Source organism: Lygodium microphyllum, chromosome 3, assembly GCF_053477565.2.
Source record: "Lygodium microphyllum isolate KBCC chromosome 3, Lygodium_microphyllum_v1.1.10, whole genome shotgun sequence".
In the NCBI taxonomy this organism is placed as follows: Eukaryota; Viridiplantae; Streptophyta; class Polypodiopsida; order Schizaeales; family Lygodiaceae; genus Lygodium; species Lygodium microphyllum.
Window position 1 is genome coordinate 93,095,572 of NC_141137.1, and position 12,861 is coordinate 93,108,432.

Sequence of the window (12,861 nt, forward strand, 5' to 3'; positions counted from 1 at the left end):
TGTCTTGTTGCATCATGTATATTGGAAAAATACAACTTTTGTACATAACTGCACTACCATTTATGAAATGTTTGTGATATCCTAACTCATGAGCAAGTTGCATTGCTTCCATATCTTTCAAAGTAGAGACTAAAGGAGTCTGCTTCAACATGGATAATTGTGAGCTGTTCAATGTAAGTGATAGACGATGGGAGGCATTTGTTGAGTATGCTTGTATAGTAGATGGTTATAAAGTACAAAATAGGATTTAAACCACTTTATAAGAAACTTCAACACAATTAACTAATGTTATTGAAAGAATAAAAAACATCAAGTAGATTCTCTCATTGATATTTGTGGTGTTTAGAAACACAAAGGTAAGTACATGAAACACTTTAAATTTCTAACAAGCATATATTTCATAGCCATACAAAATCCTTTAATGTAAGGGATATATTTATTATGAAAGTCAAAATTAGTCCGTATAGAGTCAGCACCTTCTTGTTACATCATGTATATTGGAAAAATACAAATTTTGTAGATTTTGTATAAAACATTTAGCTACACTACCATTTATGAAATGTTTGTAATATCCTAACTCATGAGCAAGTTGCATTGCTTCCACATTTGTTGAGTATGTTTGTATAGTAGACTATCATAAAGTACAAAATAGGATTTAAACCACTTTATAAGAAATTTCAACACAATTAACTAATATTATTGAAACAATAAAAAACATCAAGTAGATTCTCTCATTGATATTGGTGGTGTTTAGAAACACCAAGGTAATTACATAAAACACTTTAAATTTCTAACAAGCATATATTCCATAGCCATGCAAAAGCCTTTAATGTAAGAGATATATCTATTATGAAAGTCAAAATTTGTCCATATAGAGTCAACGCCTTCTTGTTACATCATGTATATTGGAAAAATATAAATTTTGTAGATTTTGTATAAAACGTTTAGCTGCACTACCATTTATCAAATGTTTGTGATATCCTAACTCATGAGCAAGTTGCATTGCTTCCATATCTTTCAAAGTAGAGACTAAAGGAGTCTGCTTCAACATGGATAATTGTGAGCTATTCAATGTAAGAGATGGATGATGTGAGGCATTTGTTGAGGATGTTTGTATAATAGATGGTCTCTTGAAGCAAGAAGTAATTGAAGGTGGAACATATATACCATCTTTATCAATCATGGTCTCCTGCGGGGCTAATGATGAAGATGAAATACCATCATTCTCTGCTCTAGTCCATTCGTCAATGACAACCTTGAATTGAGCATACAATTCATGTCCATATTGAATTGGATCCTCTCCATATCGATCAAACTTGATGACTTCACGTTGTCGAAGGGTTTCCAAAGCAAAGTCGCGACCACAGAGGTTCTTGAAAAATTCCAAGATAGAAGATTCCTCAATTCCGAAGGTCTTTAAATGCAGGTGCTTACTTTCTTAGGTGTTAGAAGAGATTGGGAAGTTGACAATAAAATTCATGTCACTATTATACCTATCTCAATCTGAAAAATTCCCATAGTTGAAGACTTTTCACAACTGTCAGAAATGGCATTACAGCTCAAGCAACAGTCAAAGTCACTCAGAAATACAGCAGCTGCTTCCTCTTATAGCTTCTGATCCTCAATTACCATAACTCTCAGTTACTTTGGGTGCATTCCTAAAGAGCACAATGTCCATGTACAACTTGATGGTTGTCAGCCAGAGATTCCAATATTTAGCAATCGTAAAGGGATGTATATTGAGGGTAAGGTGACAGGGGGTTTATGTAGTGAGACCTCTTTATGATGACATAGAATATGCTGTTGAAGCTGCCAAGTCTGGGTACTATCTTGAAGCAACTGATGATCAGTCTTTTTTCATGTCTAATCGCAGACAGAGTACAGTTACTAAAACCCCCTGTTTTTCCCGTTCCCTCCTTTTTCTTCAGGATTTTTTTTTCCGTAACTGCACTCCTCCCCTTTTTCCCCCCAGAAAAGTGGCCTCCTCCCACAATAGCCATCTCCCCTGTTTCACCATTTTCAACAATTCGCCGCCCACCTCCAGTAATTCCTGTGATAAGTACATTCCATGAAACTATGTCTTGAAGTGGAAGCTTGTTGAACACCTCCCTTGATTTTGTTAACAAGCCACAACTGCTGTACAAAGTCACAAGTGTATTGCCAACATGAAGCTCTTCATCCAGTCCCCTTTTGTATATCTCTACATGGAGTTCTCGGCCTATATCTAAAGCTCCTAAGGTGGCATAATCTCTCAAAAAAAGAGCAAAGTAATGGCACCCACAGACACACCACATTTGTTTAAAACAATCTAAAATTTCTCGTCCTTCTGCAACTGATCCACACTTCCCATACACTGGATCGAACCCCTATAATAGTTTCAGACACCTATACACCTCTCGTCCTTCCGCAACAATTGATCCACACTTCCCATACATACCAATCAATGTGTTACCAACCAGAATGTTTTTTTTCCAGCCTTGATTTCCTCAACTCTGCATGTATTTCTCGACCTGTCTCCAAGGCTTGAGTAGTATCACAAGCTTTTAACCAAAGAACAACTAGAATAGTATCCACAGATATACCCTGCTCTTTCATTTCCTCAAAACATTATAAAGCCAAATTGCCCTCATGGTTATCAACATATGCCTTTATCATTACAGTCCATGAGACAAAGTCTTTAATAGTTTGTCAAACACTTTCCGCCCCTCTGCATACAAGCCACATCTGTCATACATGTCTATCAACGTGTTTCCTATTAAAAGATATGTTTGTAATCCCGATTTCCTAATCTCAGCATGGATCTCTCGACCTGCTTTTATGGCTCCTCTACTGCCACATGCTTTCAAGCAGATAATAAATAAGACAACATTTGCAGAAATACCATCCAGTTGTAGACGTTGGAAACATTCCAGTACTTTCTCATTGAGACCATGTTCAGCATATCCTGCAATCAATGCAGACCACACAAATGCATCTCGAACAAGTAGTGCATAAAAATTTTGGCATGTCTCTGCCAGTGATCCACAATTGATGTACATGTCTACCAGTGTGTAGCCCATGTATACATCTATTCCAAATCCCCTAGTAATTACTTCTCTATATATTTGATAACCTGTTTCTGGAGCTCCTATGATACTAGATGCCTTCAAGATGGAAACGAATGTGATGGGATCAGGGCTGCAACCTTCAAGTTGTATTTGTTGAGAACATTTTAGTGCCTCATCACCAAGGCCATGTTCCACATATGCTGCAAAATGGCCTTCACTTGATTTATACTTTCAGCATATATTTGCATTATTAACAAATTGATTGCAAATGCAGTTCACTGATCTAGTAGAAAATCTGACCAAATCTATGCCCAAGGCTTTATAAATCTAGGTAATCACTGTCTTGTCGGCTCCTCCTGATGCAAATCTTTTACCATCCCTTGAATAGGCCACACAATACAGGATATCTTTGTGCCCCTTAAGACTATGAACAACAACCCCTTGCAAAGTTTGAATGTACAAGCTCAGTCTTTCTTCTTCCTCTTCACCTCCATTGCAAGATCCAAGGTAGATGGTAATCGATCTTCTAGTTCTTCTGAAACTAAGCCAAACTTCCAAAACATCTCCACCACTATGCTTCCCACAAATATATTCACTTTCAAACCCCTCTCCACTATACTGGCATGCAGAACAAAAATGCAAACACAACAACTAATTATGTACAAAGTAACAAATGTCACACGCACAACTTTTTGGTGGATTCCACACCTCGAATGCGCAGCAGTACGACATCCACCCCCTTTGATCCTGCGCATCCTCTAGATGGGCCAACTATCCATGATCATTATCATCAAGATCCAGGAACATATCAATCTCTTCATTGTGTATTTCCAGTATATCGGTAAGATTATCTGTCATATCATTTGTCTCTTCTATTGGATTTTCTTCTCATTGCTCTTCTCTTGCAAATTCTTCCAATGCATAATCCTCATGATCTCTTTTCTTGAAAATCTTGATTCTTTTTCCTGCAATAGGCACTCTAAGCATTGTCCCATCCAATTCTGTCAGCTCATATGTTGCATTATCAAAGACATGTCTATATGGCCCAAACCATCTTTTAACCATCTTTCGAAGTGGAGTATGCTCATTTTCAAGGCTGCTATCAAAGAATAATACCCAGTCTCCCTCTTCTATTGCTCTAGGCCGCAATTGATGCCTGTTGTCAAACCTGTCCTTATTTCTTAGTCTAGCAACCTTCAATTTGTCAATAGCTAGCTGAATATCCTCTGGTCTTCTCTCCAACTGCTGAATCCAAAGAGCTAAAAGCTCCTCTGTCATCAAATCCTCCTACCAAGGTAAAACTGACCAAGTCAAAGCACAAGTCTCACTCGGCATAACCGGTTTTTGACCATACATCAACTTTGCGGGCATATATCCTGTGGTAACACTGTGAGTCGTACGATCAGCCCACAAAGCAAATGGTAGAAGTCTCGGCCATTCTCCAATCTGTCCTCTACATGCTTTGGCTAATGCTTTCACTATCAGCGGATGCCCTCTTTCACTCTTTCCATTTCCCTTTGGATTATATGCTGTGGTTAGAGCCAACTTGATTCCTAGTTGAGAGAAAAACTCCCTAGCTTCATCTGCATTCAATTCACCACGATCTGCAATGATCTTACCCACACGGCCATACCTGCAGAAAATTTCTTCCAATAAGAACTTACACACTGCACTAGTGGTCTTCGTTCTCAAAGGTCTACCCTCAATATGATTGGTAAGATCCTCTCTAGCCAAAACAATATACCTCATCTGCCATAGACCCATAGGCATAGTAACCAAGTCAACTACCCACTTGTAATGAATGCATAATGGATAGGTCGGATGAAGCTCATCTCGATCACGCACTACGCAATACATCTGATAGTCTCTACAAAGTGAGAAACAGCACATGCCTTTCCACCAATATTTCTCCTTGATTTTCTCATAAGTAGCCCACACTCCTCTATGAACAGCCCAAGGACTCTCATGAAACTCTCTCATCACATGTAATTGGGTCTCTTTATCGCAGACAACCCGCAAGGGTAATCCACCTCTTTTCTTTGGGTGCTTCCGAAGAAATCCGTCCTTAAGAAAATAACCATAGGCTTTTCTTTTGATCTTCTTGAACTCTTCATCTATCCATTTATCTCTTTTGATTAGTGTACTAAGATACTTACCAATTTGCAACCAATCTCCAACATAGATTCTTCTATGAAAGTCACAATATCATAGACATGACAAACATGATCAACCATAGCAGCTGAAATTTCTGCATCATCCTCTTCTGCAAGTAGTGTCTCCTCATCATCATATTTGGCTCTAGACAGCATATCTACCACTGGATTATCCTTCCCTGCTATGTGTTTAAATTCTGGATTTAATGACTTGATGTATGCAATCCATCTTAGCATAGCTATATCCGAAGTAGAGCAACTCGTAATCATACCTATCAATGGCAAGCAATCTGTCTCTACCACAACTGAGGCTCCAATAAAGTACTCCTTGTCACATTTGAGAGTCATAACAATTCCCAGTAATTCCCTCTTGATTTGCGGATACCTCCTCTGTCTCTCATTTAGGACTTTTGCCCTAAACCGAATAGTATACCTATTTCCATTTGCATCATCTTGACCCACAGCCCAACCTATACCAATTGGACTAGTGTCAACTGTCAATACAATAGGCCTTTCGCAATTATAATCTGCTTTCCTGAGAGTAGGAGCAATCTGCAATAACTTCTTCAATTTCTGCATGGCTCTAGTGTGGCTCTCATCCCAATAAAATTTCTGCCCCTTTCAAAGCAGCTGATATAAACAATCTGCTATGTGTGCAAAATGGGGTATCCAAATCATGTAAAACACATAGCTCCAATGAATCTCTATACCTCTGAGGTGGTAGAACAATACTCCGTAATCTTGCCTATAGCATTCACCTTCTCAGTTGAAGGTTTCCTGCCATAATACCCACACATATGTCCAACAATGACGACCTCATTTACTCCAAAAATAGATTTTTGCCTTGATAGTGTCAAGTTCACTTCTTCTAACCTGGCCAAAATCTTTTCACAAGATGAAATATGATGAGCCACAAAGTATCTGCATCCCTGCTCATTTAGACTCTCATTCTTCTCTTCTTCTGCACACCCCTTAATGCGCACATCATCCAAGAAAGGCATGGTAAGCTGAGGTATGTACTCACAAAGGACCTTATGCATGGCATTCATCATATGCGCAACAGAATTAGTGGCACCTTGAGGCAAGGTACACATCCTGACAAGCCCAATAGGAGTTCTCATAGTGGTTATGTCCCTGCTTTCCAAAGCCAGCTGAAACTGATCATATCTCAAATACAAATCACCTAAAGAATAGATGGCACATCTAGCAAATGCTTCTGCAAACTCATCCACAACTAGACCTATACCAACATTCCTGATAGTAACTCTGTTTACTGGCTGCATGTCCTGTATAAATCAAAGAGTACCATTCTTCTTTGGAACCGTAAACCACATGTTTGAGTATGGTGCAGATGATGGCTCTAGGATTCCCATCCTGATTTTCTCATTCAACAAGTCAATTAACTTTGGCAGGTGTGCGTTAGGCAGTGGAATAGGTCGGAGGTTCCATGGAATATGAGGAATAGTAAAGATCACCATAGGAGCAATAATATCCGGATTCACACATCCAATATCATGCGAGAAAAAAGCAAACCCCCTTCCATGTCGCTCAAGCATATCTTGAAAGCATTGCTTCTCTGTGGGTAGCAAGAAATCACCATTTATAATTTTTAATTTAGCAAGAGTCTCTAGCTGAAAATGTATGGCCTATATGCTCTGGATTCCTCAAAAATTGGTTGTTTGGTAGCCCTCTCTATTTGATGATCACTGTCAAGTGGAAGCGGTACAGCTACCGGCTTCACCTTCTTATCTACAGTCTTGTATTTCGTGTCAACCCTGACTTCATTATGATCCTTTGCATTACTCAAATCTTGCTGTATCTGCACTTTAGTGGCTGAATATCCTTAGCCCTCTGCTTTATTGACCGCATAAGAACAACCCTAAACTCGAGATGCTGAAATATTTCAGCAGTAAACTCTGTTGGCTGAAAGTTTTCAGCCCTCTGCATCTCTATAGGCTGATCATAATCAGCCAGAAACTCTGTTTGCTGAATTTATTTAGTACTCAACACATTTTGCTGAGTCACCTCAGCCTCTGACTCTATCTGTGACACAAAATCTGAAATTTCATGAAACATATCTAGGGACTGCACTAATACATTACTGTGACAACTCTGCATATTAGTTTTCAGCATATTTTCCATCTCTGTCATTGTATCTGCACAAACCATACTATCATACATCCCATCTATATGCTCATCATCCTCTAAAATACCTGCATTTTTCAAAATTTTCTCCTATCTGCATATGTATTTCCTGGCAACTCTAGGCAACTTAGAAATCTTCTGATAACTCATCGAACTATTTGCTGAAATTCCAATAAAGCTGGAGGAGAAAACACTGCTGCCAGGAGGCAAGAACTCCAATCTCCTTTGCTCTATACCACCATCGTCTCGCGGAATAGTGGTACCTAATGAAAACCCAAATCGCTCACAGTGGGCAAAGGTGCATCTCGAAGAGTACTCCTATTTCTTGCATGGTTTACACACATAGTCATAAACTGAACTGCTCTCATACCATCTTTACTACGAATCCGTACATAAGCAGATCCATCATCCATTACTTTTGTCTCCATGCGCATCTCAGTGATGAATGGCTGTCCAAGAATTATGGGGTAAGAGCATGAATCCTGCACAAAGAAATGGAAATCCTCCTCTACATCTCCAATAGAAATCCTGACACTGGGACACGCAGCATATAAATCACCTACAGTGTTGTTGGCGGCTCTCATATGCCATCCATGCTCTGCATCCATAGGCCATCTATTACTTTCATAAACTCCACGAACTATGAGATTAATCTCTGAACCATGATCCACCAAAGCAACATAAGGCACCTATTTCTATCCAATTTTTACCATTATTTCTGTAGTTTTCCTAGCCCAATGACTCCGCGAAAAATGACTATGCGGTACCAAGATAGGCTCATCAGTTTTAGCATAATGCATAGGCTGAACCCTCTTCTCTGTCTGCGGAAAAATAGAAGCATTCTCAACCATAACCTCATCCTCATCCTCATCCAACTCCCCAATCAAAACTCCTTGTGAATCAGTAGTAGGCAATGCATGTCTTTTCCTCTTCAAAGCTTCTTGGAACTGATCTTGAAACTCTCTTTTCGAGATGCCCAAAACCTCAGAAATAGTAAAAGTCACCTCACTGCCAAGTATCTTATCATTAAAGATTTTCTTCATGTTCGTAGATGTCTCAATATCGGACATCAATCTAAACCCTAGCTGCTTTCTCTCTCTAGGCTCTTGCCTCTTTTCTTTCTTTTGAGCATCTTCCATCTGTCGTTCTAGCCCTGGTCTCAAAGACGGTCACGCAGTAGGTGGAGTAACAAACTCACCCCCTCTAGTCTTTTTAGCTGCATTTGGATTCTCTTCATCCCTCTTACGCTTCTCCTCAACAAGTACATCTGCTCCTTGAAACTTGGCCAAGTACGCATAAATAGTGTACCTGTCAATAGGCGAATCCCGACCTATCTCGGATCTGATGCTAGAACCTACACTAGTCAAAATAGTCTGGTGAATTTTCCCTTTGTTTGCCATCTCCATAGCATAAGTCCATAATGCTGACTAGTTCTTTGATTCTTTCTTAACCTGGACTCCATATGCAGAGGCATCTCCTCTAGCTGCCACATAAGAAGTACGCGCAGCCATATCATCCACTAATTTCTTCATTCCGCCTTTCCCAAAATTGGTAGCAAGTGGAGCTCCTGTTTTAGTCAACTAGATCTTGCCATCTTGTCCCCAAAATACTAAATTCTTCCTCCTTGCATACTGAAAAGATTCACAATCCCTGCAATGCTGATGGTCCGTACTATCACACCAAATACATCTTCGATCTCTCCTAGGTGCACTAGGAGCACTCTTAAGTGCAGTAGGATCACTAGAAGAAATAGTAGGCGCACTCAAAGCAAACTGCTCTTTCAATTTTCCCACCAATTCTGCTTTAACTGACTCCACTGTCAAATCCGTTATGCCTTTGATTATGTCATCAAGAGAGGAATGCACCGACGGAGTGGATGGTTTTGGAGCAGAAGGAGCCGACCGACATCGGTCTTGGAATAGGAGGAACAAGAGGAGTAGAAACAGTAGGCACTGGCATAGGCCAAGTAACTGGCTGAGGAAGAGAAGAAATAACAGGGATAGAAGCAGGCATAGGAGCAGAAGATGGTGTCAGTGTCATAGATCCATTCTGTAGGTGGGTCTTCCATATCCTCCTCTTGGTCAACGTCGAGACTGCATCCTAGGCATCTTGCCAATCCATTTTAAGACCCATAGGCTTCATGCGATCCTCAAGAAGCTCTCCTAATTCTTCCTAAAGAGTAGGATTTGTAGCTTGCAAGAAAAGCTCAACTTTCTCAACATCCAATGCTCTTTGTTCAATAGTATCAAACTGACTATACCTCTCTTCAAATTCTCGTATCAATTTTGAAGCAGCTAGCATGTAGACCCATTCTCGAAATGATCGCCGTATAGCCATCCCAAAGTCCTCAAGAAAATACTCCTCTTTCAGGGCCTTCTTAAAATCTTGCCAATGCAAATTTTGAAGGAAAAGATCAGTCATTTTTGCCCTCAAGGCAAGTGTGACAAGGTGAAGGAAATACTTACTCATAAGTCCTATTGGTACTCTAAAAAATCCCATCTTGATCTCATACGTCTTCAAATAAGCTGATACATTACAGCCATCAAATAGCTTCTTCTCATTTTCAACTGCTTCGATCGCCTTAGTCGCACTAATTGCATTCTCTTGCTCCGAATATAGTTGCCTTTGCTAAGACAACTATTGTTGATGCAACTACTGTTGCTGCTACATATACAATTGTGTCTGCTGATTTTGAAGCTGCATATACATAGACATATTCTACAAAATCTGCTTTAAATCATCCGTTGAAGTACTTGAAGCAGCAGTCAATGATGGAGCAGAAGTAGAGGACAAAGCAGGAATTGTAGAAGAGGCTGAAATTGATACTGAAGTATCTCCCATCTTGAAATTTATGCGATGCTTTCACGTCGGGTTCACCAAAGATGTCAAAGGGTTTTGAAAGCAAAGTCGTGACCACAGAGGTTCTTGAAAAATTCCAAGATAGAAGATTTCTCAATTCCGAAGGTCTTTGAATGCAGGCACTTCCTTTCTTAGGTGTTAGAAAAGATTGGGAAGATGACAATAAAATTCATGTCACTGTTACACCTATCTCAATCTAAAAATTTCCCATAGCTAAAGACTTTTCACAACTGTCAGAAATGGCATTACAGCTCAAGCAACAATCAAAGTCACTCAGAAATATAGCAACTACTTCCTCCTATAGCTTCTGATCCTCAATTACCATAACTCTCAATTACTTTGGGTGCATTCCTAAAGAGCACAATGTCCATGTACAACTTGATGGTTATCAGCTAGAGATTCCAATATTTAGCAGTCGTAAAGGGATGTATATTGAGGGTAAGATGACAGGGTGTTTATGTAGCTGGACCTCTTTATGATAACCTAGAATATGCTATTGAAGCTGCCAAGTCTGGGTAGTATCTTGAAGCAACTGATGATTAGTATTTTTTCATGTCAATAGTTCCTTTTGGATGCAAACCTTGAAGTAGTGACATTGTTCAGAGCCATCTGCCAGACATGATCAGTATAGAGTGATCTGATGTTTTTGTGGCTCATGTCACGGAGAAGTCCTTAGAGTGTCTACACTGTCTCAATATATATATTTGTTTTCATAAGGATGCATTTGATGTAGAGCTAACAGTCATGTCAAGCCATCATCGTCTGCCAGCCCATGTTAACCCATTGGTTATGCAAATGACGCAATCAGTTTTCTGAAACTATTATAGGGGTTCGATCCAGTGTATGGGTTGCCTGAATTCTGCACATTAGGCTAAGCCACAGGGCGTTCGGTTTCCTCCTGATGGTGGTGTGGATGGTGCTGCTGATGGCCAACTCGTCGTGCGCCTTCTTCACGGCCCTAAGTGTCGACTTCATCAACAGCTACTCGTACATCTGCGCCCTTTCACATACTCCATCACATAGAATGGTGTATCAATAATTCTGCAAGTGTTTCAGCTATATCAGAATATACAGCAGAAAAATCTTTAGGCTTCAGATCCTTCCATCTTGGTTCAGTAATATGCACCCTTTTTCCCTTCCATGCATAGATGCAGGGTACTGAATATGCTCTGCTCTTGTGCCAATAAAGCCTCCCTTGGTTGCCTATCTTTCTTCTTGAGTTGTCTGTCCTTTTTCTTTCTAATCGTAGGTAGAGTACAGTTCCTAAAACCCCCTGTTTTTCCCATTCCCTCCTTTTTCTTCAGGATTTTTTTTTCCATACACTGCGCTCCTCCCCTTTTTCCCCGAGAAAAGTGGCCTCCTTTCACAATAGCCATCTCCCCTGTTTCACCATTTTCAACAATTCTCCACCCACCTCCAGTAATTCCTGTGATAAGTACATTCCATGAAACTATGTCTTGAAGTGGAAGCTTGCTGAACACCTGCCATGATTTTGTAAACAAGCCACAACTGCTGTACAAAGTCACAAGTGTGTTGCCAACATGAAGCTCTTCATCCAGTCCCCTTTTGTATATCTCTACATGGAGTTCTCGGACCATATCTAAAGCTCCTAAGGTGGCATAATCTCTCAAACAAAGAGCAAAGTAATGGCACCCACAGACACACCTTCCCTTACCATTTGTTTAAAACAATCTAAAATTTCTTCACCAAGCCCATGCTGAGCATAAGATGCAACCAATGCAGCCCATGACACTGCATCTTGAACAGGCAACTGATCAGACACCTCTCGTCCTTCTGCAACTCATCCACACTTCCCATACATGCCAATCAATGTGTTACCAACAAAAATGTTTTTTTTCTAGCCCTGATTTCCTCAACTCTACATGTATTTCTTGACCTGTCTCCAAGGCTTGAGTAGTATCACAAGCTTTTAACCAGAGAACAACTAAGACAGTATCCATAGATATACCCTGCTCTTTCATTTCCTCAAAACATTGTAAAGCCAAATTGCCCTCATGGTTATCAACATATGCCTTTCTCATTACAGTCCATGAGACAATGTCTTTAATAAGCAGTTTGTCAAAGACTTTCCGCCCTTCTGCATACAAGCCACATCTGCCATACATGTCTATCAACGTGTTTTCTATTAAAAGATATGTTTCTAATCCCGATTTCCTGATCTCAGCATGGATCTCTCGACTTGCTTTTATGGCTTCTCTACTGCCACATGCTTTCAAGTAGATAATAAATGTGACAGCATCTGCAGAAATACCATCCAGTTGTAGACGTTGGAAACATTCCAGTACTTCCTCATTGAGACCATGTTGAGCATATCCTACAATCAATGCAGACCACACAACTACATCTCGAATAGGTAGTGCATAAAAAATTTGGCATGCCTCTGCCAGTGATCCACAATTGATGTACATGTCTACCAGTGTGCTGCCCATGTACACATATGTTCCAAACCCCCTAGTAATTACTTCTCTATATATTTGATAACCTGTTTCTAGAGCTCCTATGATACTAGATGCCTTCAAGATGGAAACAAATGTGATGGGATCAGGGCTGCAACCTTCAAGTTGTATTTGTTGAGAACATTTCAGTGCCTCATCACCAAGGCCATGTTCCACATATGCTGCAAAATGGCCTTCACT

At 40.0% G+C, this 12,861-nt stretch overlaps 1 protein-coding gene across 1 annotated transcript in view; it reads right to left on the bottom strand.

The window, feature by feature from the left end:
- Positions 1-12,654, bottom strand: part of LOC148038619 (pentatricopeptide repeat-containing protein At3g09040, mitochondrial-like) — a 29,414-nt gene extending 16,760 nt beyond the window's left edge. The window contains exons 1-7 of the mRNA XM_087675270.1: positions 12,102-12,654; positions 11,880-11,998; positions 11,526-11,685; positions 3,113-3,247; positions 2,697-2,944; positions 2,457-2,583; positions 1,883-2,353 (exon numbers count right to left, since the gene is read on the bottom strand). Of these exons, the coding sequence (XP_087531396.1) occupies positions 1,883-2,353; positions 2,457-2,583; positions 2,697-2,944; positions 3,113-3,247; positions 11,526-11,685; positions 11,880-11,998; positions 12,102-12,654 (1,813 nt within the window). The remainder of the gene's footprint in view (positions 1-1,882; positions 2,354-2,456; positions 2,584-2,696; positions 2,945-3,112; positions 3,248-11,525; positions 11,686-11,879; positions 11,999-12,101) is intronic.
- Positions 12,655-12,861: the final 207 nt, after the last annotated feature.